The following is a 22,500-nucleotide window of genomic DNA, read 5'->3' as shown; positions in this document are numbered from 1 at the left end:
AGACATGAATGATTCCTCAGATAATTAACATGAACTGACAATATACATCTGTGTTTTCATTACCTAACATTAACAAATAAAAAAATAACAATTGTTTATGTTAATGCATTAACTAATGGGACCTTACTGCAAAGTGATAAATATTAAATTCATATTTTGAAATGATAATAATAATAATTATTATTTTAAAATATGAATATGTCAAGAAAACGTCGGAATGTTGTTTACCGCGTTGCTATGCAGTTGCTAAGGGTGGTTAGAACACCATAGAGCGCAACAGTCGGGCTCCGCAAGTAAAAACTCTTTATTTCACTTATTTCAACTTAGTTTTAAAATAATCGAGTTTAACAGTGGAATTTGTGGTGAAAAACTGCATTACCCATAATGCTGTACAAGATTCCACCAATCAGAGAGTCGAAATAGCTTTTCAGCCCCGCCCACTTCCATGAAGCGGATGATGTGAGCGAGTCGGTCTCACTACTCTCTTAATATAGGCCTATATATATATATATATATATATAATATATATAATATATATATTAATAATTAATATATTTTAAGCTTATTACTATTTTTTTAAAATAAATGTATATATATATATATATATATACGTGTAGTTATTTCCCTCACTAAAGCCATTAAGAAAACAGTCTTGTTGTACCTTTTGTATTTTTGTCTGATTTTTAAATACTTTTTATGATTCACCTCATATCTGATTGTCTTGATTCATGGCTTATAACTCTTTAATGAAGACATTTTTTTAAACCCATATGAGAGAAATGAATTGGAAAAAATATTCCCGGAACCAGCGCAGCTGAAAAAGTAGTCGGGCACTAATGCACTCTATAGCAACCGCATAGCAACGCACTCAAAACTATTTTAAACATCATGATGGTAGCGGCGAGGTTTGCTCTCGTCTTTTATGGGATGTAGTTTCTGGCTTCTTGATCAATATGATCTCCGTCTCACTGCAGGACTGGTTATGTAACGCACTCACAGCCTACAGGCTCTACAGTCTGATTATGAATCATCTCTAGGACTCCATTTTAAACACAACAAGTGTCTTCTGTGTTTCTGTTTCATCCTCCTCTCTCTCTCTCTCTCTCTCTCTCTCTCTCTCTCTCTCTCTCTCTCTCTCTCTCTCTCTCTCTCTCTCTCTCTCTCTCTCTCTCTCTCTCCCCCCCTCCATCTCTCTAGCTCTTTTTTAAGGTTAAATGTTATAAAAATCGTCTAAGTTTGGGTCACGCCACGCTCTGATTGGTCGCATGCTTCCCATTGTGTTTTATGCCTTCGTTTAACCTTCTCTGCGGTCACTTTCCCGCGGCCAGAGACGACTTTGAAGTGTGTGTGTGTGTGTGTGTGTGTGTGTGTGTGTGTGTGTGTGTGTGTGTGTGTGTGTGTGTGTGTGTGTGTGTGTGTGTGAGTTTAAGCTTATAAATAGACATTGACCTCCTGTCTGAAACCAGCAGTCAGGACGTCATTATGCACGAGCGAGCCGTTCTCTCTCTCTCTCCCTCTCTCTCTCTCTCTGTGTGTGTGTGTGTGTGTGTGTGTTGATTCTGGGGTCGGAGTGTGTTAAACATGCATTTGTCTCTCTGCTGTTACACTCTTAATTACAGCGGTTCACGAAGGGTTCGGTTCTGGAAATGACACTCGCTGGGGACGTGAAGTGTCAGTCAGCGTTTAATTAGACTGTTCATTCCCTTGATAATTGTGTGTGTGTGTGTGTGTGTGTGTGTGTGTGTGTGTGTGTGTGTGTGTGTGTGTGTGTGTGGACACATTACAGGTCTAACCTTACACTTTAATTTTCTTTTGTACATGCCTTTCTATCTAATGAATATCAGACTGTTGCTTATTTTAATATCAAAGTGTTTGTTTTTGCATCTTGCTTGGGTTCTTCTAAATAAAATCTATTAAAGTTGCTGTGTATATTTACTGCTAAAAAATAATCTTATAAAACATCACCACTGAAACTGTATATTAGTTACATATTAATAACATTATTGTTTGGCGGTTACACTTTATTTTAAGGTGTCATTGTTACAGTGTAATTATATATTTAAGTGCTGAGTAATATTAATTAACTACATGTACTTACTATAGAGTTAGGGTAGGATTAGGATTACTTGCATGTAATAATTGTGCATTAGTAATGCACAATTACTTAGTGTTATTACTATGGTAATAATTATAATTAATTAGTGTTATTACTATGGTAAGAACATGAAACATATGTAACAAGGACACTGTAAAATAAAGTGTTACCAAAACATGCTTAATAATATAAAACTGAAGTTAGTCACTTAGTCCAGTAGAGTGCCTTAATTTGCATATTGTGTGTGTGTGTGTATGCATGATTCCTGTGCATTAAAGTCATCTATGTGCAAACACATTAATGCACAGGTTTAAAGGCCCGTTCAAGACAAAAACAATAACTGGTAACACTTTATTTTAAAGGTGACGTAGTTACTACAAGTACTTACTACAGTAATAACGGTAAATTATACATAATTACTAACCCTAACTAACCCTATTACTAATTACTAACCCTAACTAACCCTATTACTAATTACTAACCCTATTACTAATTACTAACCCTATTACTAATTACTAACCCTAACTAACCCTATTACTAATTACTAACCCTATTACTAATTACTAACCCTAACTAACCCTATTACTAATTACTAACCCTAACTAACCCTATTACTAATTACTAACCCTAACTAACCCTATTACTAATTACTAACCCTAACTAACCCTATTACTAATTACTAACCCTATTACTAATTACTAACCCTAACTAACCCTATTACTAATTACTAACCCTAACTAACCCTATTACTAATTACTAACCCTATTACTAATTACTAACCCAAACTAACCCTATTACTAATTACTAACCCTATTACTAATTACTAACCCTTACTAACCCTATTACTAATTACTAACCCTATTACTAATTACTAACCCTAACTAACCCTATTACTAATTACTAACCCTATTACTAATTACTAACCCTAACTAACCCTATTACTAATTACTAACCCTATTACTAATTACTAACCCTAACTAACCCTATTACTAATTACTAACCCTATTACTAATTACTAACCCTAACTAACCCTATTACTAATTACTAACCCTATTACTAATTACTAACCCTAACTAACCCTATTACTAATTACTAACCCTATTACTAATTACTAACCCTTACTAACCCTATTACTAATTACTAACCCTAACTAACCCTATTACTAATTACTAACCCTTACTAACCCTATTACTAATTACTAACCCTATTACTAATTACTAACCCTAACTAACCCTATTACTAATTACTAACCCTAAAACAAACCCGGTAGCACTTTATTTTACAGTACTGTTCCACATTTACATACTTATAGTAATTGCAATAACTTGGTAATAACTAAGTACTAACCCTGAACCCATAACCTTATATGTGATCACGGACCCAGTCTGGAGTTGTGTCTTGACCAAATATTGTCCTATCCTAACAAACCACACATCAATGGAAAGATTATACATCTCAATTAAAAAAAAAATTACCCATGTGACTGGTTTTGTGGTCCAGGGTCACATATTACGAATACTTTATTACGTATTTACACTGTAAGTGCACATAATGTAAAATAAAGTGCAACCTCTAACCATAACTTTATAGTAAGTACATGTTACTGTCTGAGAAGGCACTACATTTGAGTTTGAATTTACTTCGCGACCGTTAAAAAAAAGTACATTCTATATATAGTGTGAAAACAGTTTGAATGTGATTACTACATCCGCCATGTTGTCACGGTCATGTGACCGCCAGCGTCAGTTGCGTTGCTTCACTGTCATTCATAAATCCTCTCCCGTGGCCTCATGGGATTGTAAAGTGTAAAGTAAAGTGGGATAGTAAACCTTTCGCCTACCGTTTTTCGGATACTATGTATTCGGACATACTACTATATTGGCGTACTGTTTTTCGCATACTGTAGTCTAGGGCTGTAAACGATTAATCACGATTAATCGAATCCAAAATAAAAGTTTGTGTTTACATAATACATGTGTGTGTATTGTGTATAATTATTTTGTATATATAAATACACACACATGCTTGTATATATAATAAATATTTGCATGTATATACTGTATATAGATTTATATATAATTTATATTATATATAAATTATTAATATTTTATATATAAATAAAAAAAAAATCTTAAATATATACATGAACGTGTGTGTATTTATATATATATATATATACACAAAATAATTATACACAGTACACACACATGTATTATGTAAACACAAACTTTTATTTTGGATGCGATTAATCGTTTACAGCCCTACTCGTAACATCAAAAAAAGTAATCTGATCATGTAATGCATGTGTTCTTGTTAAGCGTTGAAAACACCTGATCGCCACAGTCTGAAAACATCACCAGATCCATGTAGATTTGTCCATTTTGAACATAATCAGAAGATCAGAAGATCAGCTAATACGGGTTAATCAGCGTACTCTAGTGGAGTGAGGAGCGCGAGCGGTTACTACATTACCAGTGTGAGTTGGGTTTCCACAGAGTTGATCTCCACCAGACCAGTTCTGATATCAAAGACACACAACGTTCAACTTGTGTGTAGTTTTGCTGGTCGGACAGGAACAATTCAATTGCGTTTGCAATAATTTAACCTGTATTATATTTTTTGTATATATTACTTCAATTCAATTCAATTCAAGTTTATTTGTATAGCGCTTTTCACAATACATATTGTTTCAAAGCAACTTTACAGAAAATGCATTTCAAAAATATACATACAAAAATACAGTTAGTTAATCATAAATTTAGGGCATAACATATCGCCGGCGTTGGGTCGTCTCTTCACAGGCGTCGAGTCGTCTCATCACAGGCGTGTTAGTTTTTGATAGTTTTCACATGATTTTATATGATTTTATTCATTGGTTTGTTGCAGTTTTACTGTGTTATTACTGTATTATGTTTAATAATGTATCTCTTCGGTTAAAACCAAAAACGCACACTGTCCATTGAAGTGGACGTCTAAAAAATCTCTGTAAAATGTGTAAAAGAATTAAAAAAAAGTTCAGATCTTGTTTTTTATGCACTAGGATCAATAAAAACAGGGGAAATCCTGACTGAGGCTTTCATAATTCATGCATGAAATGGTTCAGAACATGCATCTATTTATTTATGAATTAGTCCTGACACTTTTCTTATTTTTTATTTTTTTACAACTGTTTATTGTGTTTTCTTTTTTAAAGTCAAGAAACACAAAAATACAAAGCAAAAAGCAACTATACAAATATAGATCCCACTCCACCTGGTAGACTTCCAGTTATAAGTACAAATATAGAATGTAGACAAAAAAAAAAATATATATATATAAGTACAAATATAGAATGTAGACCCAAAAAAAAAAAAAAATTATAAGTACAAATATAGAATGTAGACACAAAAAAAAAAAAAAAAATATAAGTACAAATATAGAATGTAGACACAAAAAAAAAAAAATTATAAGTACAAATATAGAATGTAGACCCAAAAAAAAAAAAAAATTATAAGTACAAATATAGAATGTAGACCCCAAAAAAAAAAAACAATTATAAGTACAAATATAGAATGTAGACCCCAAAAAAAAAAAAAAATTATAAGTACAAATATAGAATGTAGACACAAAAAAAAAAAAAAAAAATTATAAGTACAAATATAGAATGTAGACCCCCCCAAAAAAAAATTATAAGTACAAATATAGAATGTAGACACAAAAAAAAAAAAATTATAAGTACAAATATAGAATGTAGACCCCAAAAAAAAAAAAAAATTATAAGTACAAATATAGAATGTAGACCCCAAAAAAAAAAAAAAAATGATAAGTACAAATATAGAATGTAGACCCCAAAAAAAAAAAAATTATAAGTACAAATATAGAATGTAGACCCCAAAAAAAAAAAAAAATTATAAGTACAAATATAGAATGTAGACAAAAAAAAATAAAAATAAAATATAAGTACAAATATAGAATGTAGACCCAAAAAAAAAAAAATTATAAGTACAAATATAGAATGTAGACACAAAAAAAAAAAAAAAAATATATAAGTACAAATATAGAATGTAGACCCCAAAAAAAAAAAAAATTATAAGTACAAATATAGAATGTAGACCCAAAAAAAAAAAAAATTATAAGTACAAATATAGAATGTAGACCCCAAAAAAAAAAAATTATAAGTACAAATATAGAATGTAGACCCAAAAAAAAAAAAATTATAAGTACAAATATAGAATGTAGACCCCCAAAAAAAAAAAACAATTATAAGTACAAATATAGAATGTAGACACAAAAAAAAAAAAAAAAAATTATAAGTACAAATATAGAATGTAGACCCCCCCAAAAAAAAAATTATAAGTACAAATATAGAATGTAGACAAAAAAAAAAAAAAAAAATTATAAGTACAAATATAGAATGTAGACCCAAAAAAAAAAAAAATGATAAGTACAAATATAGAATGTAGACCCAAAAAAAAAAAAATTATAAGTACAAATATAGAATGTAGACCCCCCAAAAAAAAAAAAATTATAAGTACAAATATAGAATGTAGACCCAAAAAAAAAAAAATTATAAGTACAAATATAGAATGTAGACCCCCAAAAAAAAAAAAAATTATAAGTACAAATATAGAATGTAGACCCCCAAAAAAAAAAAAAATTATAAGTACAAATATAGAATGTAGACACACAAAAAAAAAAAAAAAATTATAAGTACAAATATAGAATGTAGACACACAAAAAAAAAAAAATTATAAGTACAAATATAGAATGTAGACCCCCCCAAAAAAAAAAAATTATAAGTACAAATATAGAATGTAGACCCCCCAAAAAAAAAAATTATAAGTACAAATATAGAATGTAGACCCCCCCCCCAAAAAAATGATAAGTACAAATATAGAATGTAGACCCCCCCCCCAAAAAAATGATAAGTACAAATATAGAATGTAGACCCCCCCCCCAAAAAAATGATAAGTACAAATATAGAATGTAGACCCCAAAAAAATGATAAGTACAAATATAGAATGTAGACCCCCAAAAAAAAAAAAATTATAAGTACAAATATAGAATGTAGACACAAAAAAAAAAAAAAAAAAAAAAAAATATATATATATATATATATATATATATATATATATATATTAATTACGGATGTTAAAAAAGATGACACAATATCAAAAGCAGCATGCCATAAATTCAAGTCCCGACACTGATTAGGTTTACTTGTTATTAATAAACACACTTGTGTTTAAGATGCAAATTTATACATTTTATTTATATATTGTTTGTTTGTTTGTTAACCCTGACTGGTACTTTTTAATTGATATACACTTTAAGTGTTTAAAAGTGTCTAATAATTTGAGTTTGTTTTGTTATTATTATGATGATGTATTAATGTGCGATCAGTTATATTCTGCGGGTGTTTCTGCTCCCGCTGTCTCCCGCTGATCTGGAGAAGTTTTCCATGTCTTATCTCGCTGGCCGTTATTCCAGGAGTGGATTCCAGAGCCAAGGCCTTTTATGGAGTGGTTAGGGTGTCCAGATGTCCCACAATGCACTGCGTCTGCTCGCTATATGAGGCCCGTTCACGGCTTCTCTCCTCCACCCGTGAGCCCATGGCTTCTTCAGCCTCGTCGTTCCAGCGCTCGTCGCGTTACAGCACCAGCACCGTCAGGTCCTTCAACAGCGACTCGCTCCACCCGAGACTTCACAGCGAGTTCGGAGAGGAGACATCCATCAGCTCCGGCGCAAACGGGTTCGAACCCGAGGCCTTCGGCCGTTGCCATGGTGATGTGCAGGATGAGTCGTCGTGGGGCGAATCCTTTGGAGGTTATCACGGTAAAAACGGTTAAATCCACAGTGATCAAGAGTCTTCCATGGGTTACCAAAGTAAACAAGTGTTTTATAGGTTACCAAGGTGACCGAGAGTCTTTTGGAGGTTACCATGGGAACCAGACACCCCAAGGAGGAAACCAGGGCGACTGGATCCTCGGAGATGACGTGCAAGGTGAGTGAGGAGGACACAGATTTAATGTAAACATGTAAAAAGTAAAGTTCACCAGGCAATAGGTCCCAAGAGTTATTTGTGGATATTTTTGTGAAGGAAAAAAATATTTTGCCAAAGTCATTACATATTTTAAACAGTAATATCCTATACTAAACCTAAACTAATCTTGACAAACTATATATCATTTGAAAGCTTACAATCTTTAGTTTTCATATTTGGATTTTCTATATAAATGACAGAGGAGCCGTAATTTATCAATTTTCAGCAAGAATATGTTCATACTCCTGAGGCGAGTTCAGACCTTTATTTTGAAATAGTGATGAACATGAAAAATCATGAAAGAATGGTAGAAACCTCAGTTTGTGTTCATGCCAAGAGTTCAAAAGATAGCATCCATTCAATTATTTTAGAAAAAAATGTCTGAAAATGTTTTAAATATAAAGAGAATAATAATAGATTCAGCATTAGTGATGTGGCAGCGAGATATAATGCACATACGTGATCTTCTGTGTTTCTTAGAGGATGAGTTCATTTCAAAATCTGCCAAACTTCCAACACTACTTCTGAATAGGACGTCTACTTCATAAATTGTATGAAAATTGTAATATTAATGGTTCAGACTCAAAACACATATGGAGATGGAGGCGCCCTTATATGGGCAGTGATGTCCACTAGTGGAGAAGTGTGGTACTGCGCACAAACTAAATCTCACTGAACACTCATTTCAAGAGATATCAACCTAACATTTGAAACACAACTTGTTCAGATTTTTTTTTTTTTTTTGCATTTTTGGAGTCCATCAGGTTTTGAAAATATATATTTTATGTAAAATATGAATAATTAAATTTTTAACATTGTACATTTTCATAAACTCAAACTTTTTTTTTGTTTAACTTTCTTAATTTATTTACAAAAATCTGCCAAATGTCTTCTTTAAAACAAGACCGTACATCTATATTCCAAAGCATTCTTGAATTACAACCATTTAAGTTCGGAATGTGCATTTTCATGTCTATTAAAAAAAAGAGGGGTGCCGCTTAAGGGGTTAATAAATAAAAAAAGTACTTTAATGCTTCATTTTAATGTTCTTTCCGACGGGTTTGGAGTGCAGTGAGTAAGAAAACACCCCAGAGAGCTTTAACCAGCGCTCAGAGCCAAACTAACCAGAAACACAGTGTGAAGCAGTGATGTACGGCTGCTGTGAGACTGCAAACCTGGATTATATTGTGCACTGTAAGATAAAAACATGGAGAAAAGTCATTTACAGACATTTCCTTCATCCCTAGATCACAATGCAATACAATGCATAGTTCAAATTACCCCTGTGAACACTTAACACTTTTTACTATTGTTGCAAACTTTTGTGTTTCAAATCTAACTTCTTTTGCACTTCAAATATATATAAAACTTTGTTTTTTCAATCTGTACGTGCAAATAATATAGTATTATTATTACTGAAAGTAAAAGGTCATTTATACACTTAAAGCGAGTGCACTTTCATGACTGTTTCTTCTTAATCTTTTAGTTTCATATGAAGACTTCTGAAATCTTCTTCTAAAATTAGCATTTTTATCAAGCTCGTATATTTAAGGTCAGTAATTTCACTTTAATGACAATTAATAGATAATTTGTATTGCCATTAAAGTGAAATAACTGAACATAAACATACAAGCTTGATAAAAAATGATCATTCTATAAGAAAATTTCAGACGGCACACAGAGGCTTCATATAGACTTACGAAACAAAATAACATATAAATTACAAGAAGTTCTTAAAAATATGAATTGCTGCAATCTATTTAAAACATATGTAATTAATTTTAATGAATTATTTATTTAAAAAATCGGTTTGAGTGAATGATTCGATGACTCACTCATTAAGACAATCAATTGTTTCGTTACTGGATGAATCAGCGTTTTTTAACGAATCTCATGAGTGAAACGGTCTCCGTAAACAACAAAAACATAAATCTCTGAAGACGATGACGTCATGCACGTGCGTATTACGTGGTCTATAGTGCTTCATCGCCATCTACTGGCCTGGCCGCAGAATACAGCGCTTTTAGTCGTTCTCGTGGATCCGTGTGAATGGGGATCGTTTTGACAATGGTGTCGCTGAAAACTCAAAGGCAAAATGTCTCAGTTTTAAATGGGTGGTTGAGTATGATTTCACGTTTCTAGCTGTAGTTAGTGTGTAATGTTGCTGTTTGATCATAAACAACATCTGTAAAGTTACAACGCTCAAAGTTCAGAGCAAAGGGAGATATTTGCTTTTACAGAAATTGCTTTTTAAGAACTACAACAAACGGCTGGTAGGAACTACACGACATTCCTCCCGAGTTAGTGACATCACCAACCCTAGAATTTACATAAACCCCGCCCCCAGAACACGATTTATAGATTATTATGATATATGCTACTGATCATTGTCTGACTCCGGTTTGAACATAAACATTGAAATGTTCAGTGTGTGTGTGTGTGTGTGTGTGTGTGTGTGTGTGTGTGGTAAAAGGACACGAGCTGTTGTAGCTCCGCCCCCTGTGCTGGGAGCAGCAGCTCATTTGCATTTAAAGGGACAGACACAAAACGGTGTGTTTTTGCTCACCCTCAAAAAGTGATGATTTTAACATGATATATAAAAATATCTGTGGGGTATTTTGAGCTAAAACTTCACACACACACTCTGGGGACATCAGAGACTTACTTTACATCTTGTGAAAAGTGCATTATACCACCGCTATAAGCATATCGCTGATGTGTAAAGTCCCCATAGGCTACTGCTCATGTTTGTCTCTCCCCGGTGTGTGTGTTTCAGCTCGCGGCGTGAGCGCGGTCCGCGCGCGGGGGAACCGCTACTTCCTGTCTGCAGACGTCAGCGGGTTCGAGCCGCACGAAGTGGTTGTGGTGGCGTATAATCAGCGTGTGGTTATTCATGCGGAGAAGGTGTGTGTGAGCTCATGGGACATATTCAGAATAGCATGCTAATATACGGGAATATATAATGTACACTGCATACTGCGAGTATACTGCACACTTCTGTGTGTGAAGAAGTAGCCAATGTGCACTTCAAATATTAAAAGTGTACTTTTAAAAACTGTAATTGCAGATCGCTTAGTATTTGTGAAATAAAAGTCCACTGAGAGAGTAACTTTTAACTGAACTTTATAATAATGTCAAATTAAAAGTCTTTTAAGTATGCCTATTTTACTTCTGTAATAAGTCGTCTTTTTAAAAGTATGCCACAGTGCTTTTATAATAACATTATTTGAACACTTGAATTGAGTTTTTTTTTTTTACATAATATATTATTGGATTACATATAAAGTAGCTGTATTTATTTCTCAAATACTACATCTAGTTTCAAAATACTGCTTTTTATTTTGAAAGAAATTAATCATTTTATTCAACAAGTACACATTAAATTGATTAAAGGTGACGGAAAAGACATTTATAGTAATTAATAAAAAATAATAAAAAATAAAAATAATATTTCAAATAAATGCTGTTCTTTTCAACTTTTTATTCATCAACGAATCCTGAAAAATAAAATGTATCACAGTTTCCACAAAAAAATATGATGCATTGATGATAATATGAAAAATATTATAGTGATTTCTGAAGGATCATGTGACACTGAAGACTGGAGTAATGATGCTGAAAATTCAGATTTGATCAAAGGAATAAATTACACTTTACTGTATATTCACATAGAAAACTTATATACATTTAAAACATTTAAAAAAAAATATTTTTTATCATTTCAAAAATATTATCGTATTTTTTTATCTAATTAAAAGCCTTGATGAGCAGAAGAAACTATTAAAAATCTCCCCGACCCCAAACCATTGACGAGTGTGTCTGGTCTGTCCTGGTTTCAGATCGGAGCCGATGGGATCGTTGCAGGAAAGTTTACCCATAAGTCTGTGCTTCCAGCGGACATGAACCCTTTATCTGTGAGCAGTGAACTGACCGCCGAGAAGACGTTGATCATCAGCATCGAACGCATCCGTGACCCCTGTCTTCCACCCTCGAACTCACCTTTGACCTCTGACCTCTGAGAAACAAACTCACCTTTGACCTCTGAGAATCAGCCAAAGCAAACCTGCAGACTCAAACTCCACTGACGAATAAATCTCAGATATGATGTATGAAGCGAATCACTCTTAGAAGAAAAGGTTCTATATGGAATCTTCAAGGGTTCCGTCAGGCGCTTCATATACAGAACATTTAAGGGTTCCATCAATCACATGACCCTGGAGCACAAACCCAGTCTGGAGCCGCACGGGTATATCTGTGGCAATAGCAACTATACACTGTATGGGTCAAAATTATCCATTTTTCTTTTATGCCAAAAATCATGAGGATATTAAGATCATGTTCCATGAAGATATTTAGTAAATGTCCTACCGTAAATATATAAAACATGTATTTTTGTGAGTGAATGCAGCACAATCGTGAACATAAATGCACAACTTTAAAGGAGATTTTCTCAATGTTTACATTTTTTTGCTCCTCAGATTCCAGATTTTCAATAGTTGTGTCTCGACCAAATATTGTCCTATCCTAACAAACCACACATCAGTGGAGAGATTATTTATTCAGCTTTACGTGTGATGTGTACATCTCAATTTGTAAAAATTACACGTGACTGGTTTTGTGGTCCAGAGTCACATTTTATAGATTTAGCTTTATTTATTTTATTTTAAATCAATTTTATGAATTAAACAGCTTGTAAACATACTATATCACTAGAAAAATTAAAATAACCAATTGAACATGAAAGTATTACATGATCATTTGAGACATTTCTCATTATATAGAACATTTTTGGTATATAGAGTTCTTTAAACTCGAGTTCTATATAGAACGTTTTCTTCAGAGTGACTCTTTGATGTCTACCCGATCTCATCCCAAGGCGTCATATACTGACGCTTTTGACATATCGTCTACATCCAACGCACATGGCACCCTTTAGCGTCAATATGAGACGCAGATAGAAATGGGCCAGAAGGCGCCTCCTAGCGGTCTAACCCTAACACTACCCCAGACCTAAACCCAACCATAACCGAACAAAGCTCTGTGCGTCTCATATTGACGCTAGAGGGTGCCATGTGCGTTGGATGTAGACGAAATGTCAAAAGTGTCAGTATATGACGCCCTAGGATGAGAATGCGTTGACATTTCCCCAGGAGTGTTCAGACGTGTTTCAGGAACTACAGCAGATGTCAGTGCGAGCAGGACTCAGAAATACAGAAAGGTGATCGCAAACAGACCATGTGATGAAGATGAGGATGAGGATGATGATGATGGTCTATTTCATCAGTCAAATGACTTTACTGTATATTCACATACCGCAAACATCCTCTCTAAAAGTGTTTAATTTGCACCAAAAACCGACCCTGAACATCATCATGTGAATCAATAGTTTGATCTTGTTAATTTAATCTTTCTTGAGAGTTTCTTCTCTGATGTTTCCAGAGGTTTTGTGTTTTATAAAACATCGAAATATATTTTTCAAAGATTATTGGAGTGCGTTTTACAAGAAAATACCATTTCCTTTTTTTTATTAAAAAATTTGATGTTTAATCCCATGTGTCACTTCCATTGCTTTGTAATTATTTTGTGAAATTTACGAATTATTTGTACACAGGTTTTTTTTCAGTGTGAGTCACATATACAGTATGTAAATCAATATTTAAAAATCATTTTCTAACATGATAAAGCAATTGAATGAATCATCTGTACCTGATTGAGGTTTTATGTTCATCAGCCACTTTTTAAATCTTGATTTATGATTCTTTTGTTTTTTTTTACTCCATTTCCAATATTTTCAATTTATTTTCTGTATTGTTTATTTAAACGCTATAAACTTTAAATGGGGGGTATAATGCCCTTTTCACAAGATGTAAAGTAAGTCTCTGATGTCCCCAGAGTGTGTGTGTGAAGTTTTACCTCAAAATACCCCACAGATATATTTATATATCATGTTAAAATCGTCACTTTTTGAGGGTGAGCAAAAACGCACCGTTTTGTGTCTGTCCCTTTAAATGCAAATGAGCTGCTGCTCCCGGCACAGGGGGCGGAGCTTCACCAGCTCGTGTCCTTTTACCTCTCTCTCACACACACAGAGAATTAGACTCAAGAAGAAGTGACAACATGTAGAAGAACAGGACATTTCTGAATGGTTAGTTGATGAATTTATGCAGATTATGTGTAGTTATCTTCCAGTCACTGATTAGCATATATCATGATAATCTATAAATCGTGTTCAGGGGGCGGGGTTTATGTAAATTCTAGGGTTGGTGATGTCACTAACCCGGGAGGAATGTCGTGTAGTTCCTACCAGCCGTTTGTTGTAGTCCTTAAAAAACTATTTCTTAAAGTTAAAGGGTTAATGTGTCTCTCACACGAAACTTACTCAGGGCTTTATAACCTACTTACAGCGACAGCCAATCAAACGACAGAAGAGCAACACAACCAATCAGAACTCACAACAAGAGCACATGCGGTTTATCAGTGGGAAAAATCACACCAGTCTCAATGTTTCCATGTTAAAATCTCTTTATTTATCCCTGATGTACAAACACTTTTTGTTCTATCGCTGAGCTTGATGTGTTTTCTGTGAAGAACAGCAGAAGAGTTGCCGTCGCTGTAGCGCTCGCTCGCGGAGGACTGATGACACTCTGCTTATGAAGACTTACACTGTGTGTGTGTGTGTGTGTGTGTTCTGTTACAGTCTGAATGTGTGTGTGTGTGTTCTGGTTACAGTCTGAGTGTGTGTGTTCTGGTTACAGTCTGAATGTGTGTGTGTGTGTGTGTGTGTGTGTGTTCTGTTACAGTCTGAATGTGTGTGTTCTGGTTACAGTCTGAGTGTGTGTGTTCTGGTTACAGTCTGAATGTGTGTGTGTGTGTGTTCTGGTTACAGTCTGAGTGTGTGTGTGTGTGTGTGTTCTGGTTACAGTCTGAATGTGTGTGTGTGTGTTCTGGTTACACTGAGTGTGTGTGTGTGTGTGTGTTCTGGTTACAGTCTGTGTGTGTGTGTGTTCTGGTTACAGTCTGAGTGTGTGTGTGTGTTCTGTTTACAGTCTGTGTGTGTGTGTGTGTGTGTGTGTCCTCACAGAGTTTCTTCAGCTCCACACTGGGAAACATTATTAGCTTAGTGTGTATTTGTGTCTCGTTTTCCCAGAACTAATATCTAAACTTTCTTAAATCAAGATACATTCACTGGAGAAGCACAATTACTTAAGATAGTAAGGCATCGTTTACCAAAAAAAAAAAAAAAAAAAAAATCAAAATGAAGTGAGTTTGTGCTAAAAAACAAGAACAAAATCTGCTGGTCAGAAAAAAGATATTGTTTATTTTTCTGACCTTCACTGTTTTTTTTTTCAAGCACAAAACTACATTTTTCAGTAAGACTGAATATTTGAAGTCATTTTGCTTCTCGAGTAAATGTATCTTGATTAGAAAATATTTCGATTAGTGCTGTAAATGATTATTCGTGATTAATCGCATCCCAAATAAAAGTTTGTGTTTACATAATAAAAGTGCGTGTACTGTGTATAATTATATATGTATATATATATATATATAAATACACATACGTGCATGTATATATGTAAGAATTTTATTTATTTATATATGAAATATTTATATTTCTATATATTATAAATCATATATACAGTATATACATGCAAATATTTCTTAAATATATACAAGCATGTGTGTGTATTTATATATACAAAATAATTATACACAGTACACGCACTTTTATTATGTAAACACTTTATTTTTGATGCGATTAATCGCGATTAATCGTTTACAGCCCTATTTTCGACATTTGTACTGGAAAACAAGACAGAAACATTTTTCACAGTTAAAAACATCATCAAACATTTGGAAACGCTCATCAATATACAGCTCAGCTCTTTTTCTTTAGAAAAATATGGTTATCTCCCCACAAAGTCATTAATTCTGGTTACTAATGAACAACAAAAACACAAATGTTATTGCACAAATACATTATCTTCCAATTACTGAAAATAACGACAATAATATCAAAAATAAAATCACTGTTGATCTACTTCGTTGATCACATGTAAGATTGTTAATAAATATGATTCTCAGAACAACATATTTCTAATACATGAAATGAAAAAGGACCACCACAACATAATCTATAAACGAGATGAAAACGCACGAGATAAAACAGAAGCGATCATGATTTCAGGAGGAAGAGCTTCAACTTTAACACGTTTAAAGGAGTGTATCTGACAAACTCATTCCAGAGATGATTTTCACACACACACACAACTCAACAGGACCAGGAGGCAACAGTGACCCAATAAAAGAACACATAAAATGGCAAAAGAAAGAAAATATTTAAGTTAACATGACATTTTAAATATATTAAAATCTGTAAATCTACATGAATCAACACAAAAATAAACGGATTAAAGCTTATTGGTCAAATTAAAACGCATAGCTAATGAAATGCAGAGTCATGAAACACTCATACGTCACAAACACGCTTTGTTCCGCTCGGCTATTGTTCGTGGAAATGCAGGAATCGGGTTTGCATCTGAATCTCACAAAAAACGTCACATTAAAAGAGAAATGGGAAATTATACTAAAACTTTATGCATTATAACGGTATTCATAATGCATGTTGCAATGCATCTTTGCATAAATAATTGTAACAAATATTCAAATGCATCATATTTTCCAGATTCCTTCGATCGCTTTAATGCATTATACTTTCTAAAGGCGTGTTCAATTAATAAGCATCACCGTGGTTACGATTATTCATGATGAGATGCATAATTAATGCATTAAAAATACTTTTAGAACGCATTATAAAGGCTTTAAGTGCATTACATTTTGCGTAAAAAGAAAATGTATCTTTAGGACCGGTAAGATTTTTTTTGCGTTAAAAATATTGATATAATTTAAGTATTTATACACCATTGTAGCATTTGTTATTTTTTTAATGCACTTTTCATTATTCTCAATGATTTTCATTTAAATTCTCATTACAGAAAAATGCAGATTTGCAATTTTTTTTATATACTACTTTGCAAATATTGAAAGATACAAAAAAAAATTATGATTTTAATTTAAATTCTCATTACAAAACTGTGTTATTATTTATAGGCAGAGTTTTGAGATATAAGTGCGTAATTGCAAGAAAAAAAAGTCCACATTATTATTATAATTATGCATTTAAAAAAAAAAAAAGTGTATTATTATGATCATCAATGGTGATTCTAATTTAAATTCTCATTACACAAAAAAACTGAAAACAACAACAAAAAAGAAAGTATATAAAAATAAGTACAACTGCAACTATAGTGCAGATGTTGCAGAACATAAATACTTATTTTGGTAATGAGAATATAAATGAAAATCATCATGGAGAATTGCTAAAAAAAAAAAAAAATAATAATAATAATAATTTTTTAAAATCGAACAAATCTTAATGGTCAATTAATTGCCCAAACACATTCATATTTGGTTCTAAATATGAAAGATCTTGACAGGTTTTGTGAAATTCATCATCAGTCATCATAGACATTTTAAACTTAAACGTAAAACGTCCCGGCAAAGTTTTGACGACAGAGAGAAAGACAGAGAGATGTTCCAGTCTGACGTGCTTTAAGTGCTACACTGATCTGAGAACGGGACATTCTCCGGGATCAACGGGAACGAAAAAAAAAAAAAAAAAAAAAATTTAGTGGTTATTGCAAAGCACATATTTTGAGTTCTCACACAACAGAAACTCTCACGGTTAGTTTGTATGAATAACAATATTGTGAGTTCAAATGTTAGCGTTGTGTTTGTCCTTCTAGTGCACAGCATGAGATGAATGGCGAATCTTTAAAAAGGCACGTTAGTGTTCAGGCTACGTCATTTCCAAAACAGAAACCCATAAAAGTGCGCATTATTACATAACAGTGTCATGCGGTGTCGCTGTTCGTCTGAAACTGACCAGATAACACACACACACACACACACACACACATATAAACGCTTTGGCTTCAAACAGAAACTAAATCTGCTTTCGGAGAGAGGAACAAAGGCCGACAGCAAAACCAAAAAAGTGAAAAGAAATCACTCCCACTCCGTCTCGTTCTCTCCATCACTCTTTTCTCTCTGCGTTTCGCCCACACACACTCACACACACTCTTTATATATATAGAGAGAGATGAATTAATGCCCACAGACTCCAGACAGATCTTGTGCATCACGGTTTTTGGTAACACTTTACAATAAGGTTTCATTTCCTAACATTAGTTAATGAACTAACATGAACATCTTATATTAACTCACATTAACAGAGTAATGGAAATACACTCGCTGTTAGCTAAAGCGCTACAGTTCACCCAAACATGAAGATTAGCCCATGATTCACTCACCCTGAAGTCATCATATGTGTGTGTGACTTTCTTCTTGCAGACGAACACAATCTGAGTTATATTATTATACATTTCCTGGCTCATCCAAGCTTTATAGTGGAAGTACATGTGTTTTTGTTTTTGGAAGTCCATAAAAGTGCATCTGTCCATCATAAAAGTGCATCTGTCCATCATAAAAGTGCATATAACCATCATAAAAGTGCATATTTCCATCATAAAAGTGCATCTGTCCATCATAAAAGACCGCAGAGCCATTTTGGACACTTTTATGATGGACAGATGCACTTTTATGATGGACAGATGCACTTTTATGATGGACAGATGCACTTTTATGATGGATAGAAGCACTTTTATGATGGACAGATGCACTTTTATGACGGACAGATGCACTTTTATGATGGATAGAAGCACTTTTATGATGGACAGATGCACTTTTATGATGGATAGATGCACTTTTATGATGGAAATATGCATTTTATGATGGATAGATGCACTTTTATGATGGAAATATGCACTTTTATGATGGAAAATGCACTTTTATAATGGATATATGCACTTTTATGATGGATATATGCACTTTTATGATGGAAAATGCACTTTTATAATGGATATATGCACTTTTATGATGGTTATATGCACTTTTATGATGGAGATATGCACTTTTATGATGGACAGATGCACTTTTATGATGGAAATATGCACTTTTATGATGGATAGATTCACTTTTATGATGGACAGATGCACTTTTATGATGGACAGATGCACTTTTATGGATTTCGAAACAGAAACAGTCATTCACTGCCATTATAAAGCTTGGAAGAGCCAGGACATTTTTAAATATAACTCAGATTGTGTTCGTCTGACAGAAGAAAGTCATAAACACCTATGATGACTTCAGGATGAGTAAATCATGGGCTAATAAAATTTTTGTGTGAACTATCCCTTTAACAAATGTTAACAAATGAAACCTTATTGTAAAGTGTTATCACAAGTGAAAAGAGTGACTGAAAGGTAACATGGATCTGTCTCTCACATATAAACACACATACTGTACAAGCACACACACACACACACAAGTCTAGATGCTCCCTGATTCTCCAACACTAGTGTGGGAAGTAAAGACAGGAAGACCTGAAAGCGAGCGGAGAATCCGGTGTTTTTGGAAGTGGTCGGCGAGCGGTCACTGGGACTTGTCGTCGGAGTCGGAGGTGTTTGGTTGGTGTTCTCTGGGAAGTGTGATGCTGGTGTGACGGTCCCACAGTTTGTGAAGTTCAGTGGCTTCGCTCTCGCTGCTCGTGCCGCTCGTCCCGCTGTCTCTGAAACTGGCCAGCGGGGGGCGCACTTTCACTCCCTTCACCGTCATGGAGCCCTCGATGGCTTTACGCAGCTACGACACAAACCACAGCTGGTTAGCAACTCCTCAAAAGTGTTACACGTTTAGTTGTTTTAGCATTGTTATGTACAGAGCACCGCACAGGACATGCGGACAAAAAATTAACAATTCGTTTCTATGACTTACCAATCCAGCACGTTTAATAATTTGTTCCTTCGTTTTAAATAAATTGTCTGATATAATAATTAGTTCCCTAGTTTTACAAATTGTGCGCACAATATAATAATTCGTTCCCTAGTTTTACGAAATAGTGCGCACAATATAATTAGTTCGCTAGTTTTACGAAATTGTGTGCACAAAATAATAATTTGTTCCCTTGCTTTACGAAATCGTGCGTATAATGTAATTTATTCCCGTTTTACTAAACCATGCGCACAATATAATTTGTTCCCTTGTTTTACGAAATTGTGCGTACAGTATAATAATTTGTTCCCTAGTTTTACGAAATTGTGCACAATATAATTATTAATTCCCTAGTTTTATGAAATTGTGCACAATATAATAAGTAGTTCCCTTGTTTTACGAAATCGTGTGCACACGAAATAATAATTCGTTCCCTAGTTTTACGAAATAGTGCGCACAATATAATTAGTTCGCTAGTTTTACAAAATTGTGCGTACAAAATAATAATTTGTTCCCTTGCTTTACGAAATCGTGCGCATAATGTAATTTATTCCCGTTTTACTAAACCATGCGCACAATATAATTCCCTAGTTTTACGAAATTGTGCGCAATATAATTATTAATTCCCTAGTTTTATGAAATTGTGTGCACGATATAATTTGTTCCCTTGTTTTACGAAATTGTGCGCAATATAATAACTCGTTCCCTAGTTTTACGAAATTGTGCGCATGATATATTAATTTGTTCCCTAGTTTTACGAAATTGTGCGCACAATATAATAATTCGTTCCCTTGCTTTACGAAATCGTGCGCATAATGTAATTTATTCCCGTTTTACTAAACCATGCGCACAATATAATTCCCTAGTTTTACGAAATCGTGCACGATATAATAATTAGTACCCTAGTTTTACGAAATCGTGCACGATATAATAACTCGTTCCCTAGTTTTACGAAATTGTGAGCACAATATAATAATTCGTTCCCTAGTTTTATGAAATTGTGCACAATATAATAATTTATTCCCTAGTTTTACAAAATTGTGCACAATATAATAATTAGTTCCCTAGTTTTACGAAATTGTGTGCGCACGAAATAATAATTCGTTCCCTAGTTTTACGAAATTGTGCACGATATAATAATTTGTTCCCTAGTTTTACAAAATTGTGCGCACAATATAATAATTCGTTCCCTTGCTTTACGAAATCGTGCACAATATAAGAATTTGTTCCTTAGTTTTACGAAATTGTGTGTAGATATAATTTGTTCCCTAGTTTTACGAAATTGTGCGCAATATAATAATTAGTTCCCTAGTTTTACGAAATTGTGCGCAATATAATAATTCGTTCCCTAGTTTTACGAAATCGTGTGCGCAATATAATAATTCGTTCCCTAGTTTTACGAAATTGTGCGCAATATAATAATTCGTTCCCTAGTTTTACGAAATTGTGCGCAATATAATAATTCGTTCCCTAGTTTTACGAAATTGTGCGCACAATATCATAATTCGTTCCCAAGTTTTACGAAATTGTGCGCACAATATAATTTGTTCCCTAGTTTTACGAAATTGTGCGCAATATAATAATTTGTTCCCTAGTGTTACGAAATTGTGCGCAATATAATAATTCGTTCCCTAGTTTTACGAAATTGTGCACATGATATTATTCGTTCCCATTAATTAATAATCAAAAGTGACATTAAAAGACATTTATAATGTTACAAAAGATTCTTTTTTTTTTTAAATAAATGCTGTTCTTTTGAACTTTCTATTCTTCAAAGAATCCTGTGAAGCAACAATGCATCATGGTTTCCAAAAATTCCACAAACATTTCCACAAATTTCTACAAATATTTCTGAAGGATCATGTAAAAAAATTCAGCTTTGATCACAGGAATAAATTACATTTCACATAGAAAACAACGATTGTAAATTGTGACAATATTTCACATTATTATATTGTATTTTTGATCAAATAAATGCAGCTGTGGTGAGATATAATATTATGATATGGTGTTTGTGCGTGACTGCTGCACTCTCACCTCTCTCAGCGAAACGACTCCGATCAGTCGTCCGATGCTGGTGACGTAAGCGTGATCCAGACCCAGCAGAGAGAAGATGGTGTGAGTCTGCCAGAGACACAGAGAGGTTCATCATTCAAACGTGAGCTTTTCATTTTTGGTCTTTTAAAATAAACGAGTTTAATATCCTCTAAACCACAGGGATGCAACCCAAACACCTTCAGCTCCTACAATCAAAGGCACATTTTTAGTATAGAAATCATTCACTATATTTGAAGCACAAGTTATTTTTAAAGCAAATGTGCCACAAAAAAGCACGAAAGAAAAATCAATCTCACTTAAGAAGAACTTAAGAAATCAATACGCTATTAACAATATTAAGTGATGAATTTATAGTGTGGCTTTTACACTGTATATAATCATAACATGAAGTTAAAGTGTTATCTGAAATGTGTCACTTATTAATAAATAAAGGTTA

At 33.5% G+C, this 22,500-nt stretch overlaps 2 protein-coding genes across 2 annotated transcripts in view; one reads left to right on the top strand and one right to left on the bottom strand.

The window, feature by feature from the left end:
- Positions 1–7,365: 7,365 nt before the first annotated feature.
- Positions 7,366–13,601, top strand: hspb12 (heat shock protein, alpha-crystallin-related, b12). Its single transcript, XM_079610699.1, has 4 exons — positions 7,366–7,909; positions 7,980–8,078; positions 10,894–11,021; positions 11,957–13,601. The coding sequence occupies exons 1-4, from the start codon at positions 7,624–7,626 to the stop codon at positions 12,134–12,136; spliced, it is 693 nt and encodes a 230-aa protein (XP_079466825.1). The 5' UTR covers positions 7,366–7,623; the 3' UTR covers positions 12,137–13,601.
- Positions 13,602–19,238: 5,637 nt separating this feature from the next.
- Positions 19,239–22,500, bottom strand: part of clcn2b (chloride channel, voltage-sensitive 2b) — a 92,093-nt gene continuing 88,831 nt past the window's right edge. The window contains 2 exon segments of the mRNA XM_079610241.1: positions 19,239–19,877; positions 22,044–22,130. Of these exon segments, the coding sequence (XP_079466367.1) occupies positions 19,671–19,877; positions 22,044–22,130 (294 nt within the window). The 3' untranslated portion in view covers positions 19,239–19,670.

This window comes from Phoxinus phoxinus, assembly GCF_949152265.1.
Source record: "Phoxinus phoxinus genome assembly, chromosome: 4".
NCBI lineage: Eukaryota > Metazoa > Chordata > Actinopteri > Cypriniformes > Leuciscidae > Phoxinus > Phoxinus phoxinus.
Note: the sequence above shows the minus strand (reverse complement) of the source record. Positions and strands in the feature narration are given on the sequence as shown.

Coding starts and splice junctions, on each gene's coding strand:
- hspb12 (XM_079610699.1), top strand. CDS start 7,624: ATGCACTGCGTCTGCTCGCTATATGAGGCCCGTTCACGGCTTCTCTCC. Junction 8,079..10,893: donor CCTCGGAGATGACGTGCAAG/GTGAGTGAGGAG, acceptor TGTGTGTTTCAG/CTCGCGGCGTGAGCGCGGTC. Junction 11,022..11,956: donor TGGTTATTCATGCGGAGAAG/GTGTGTGTGAGC, acceptor TCCTGGTTTCAG/ATCGGAGCCGATGGGATCGT.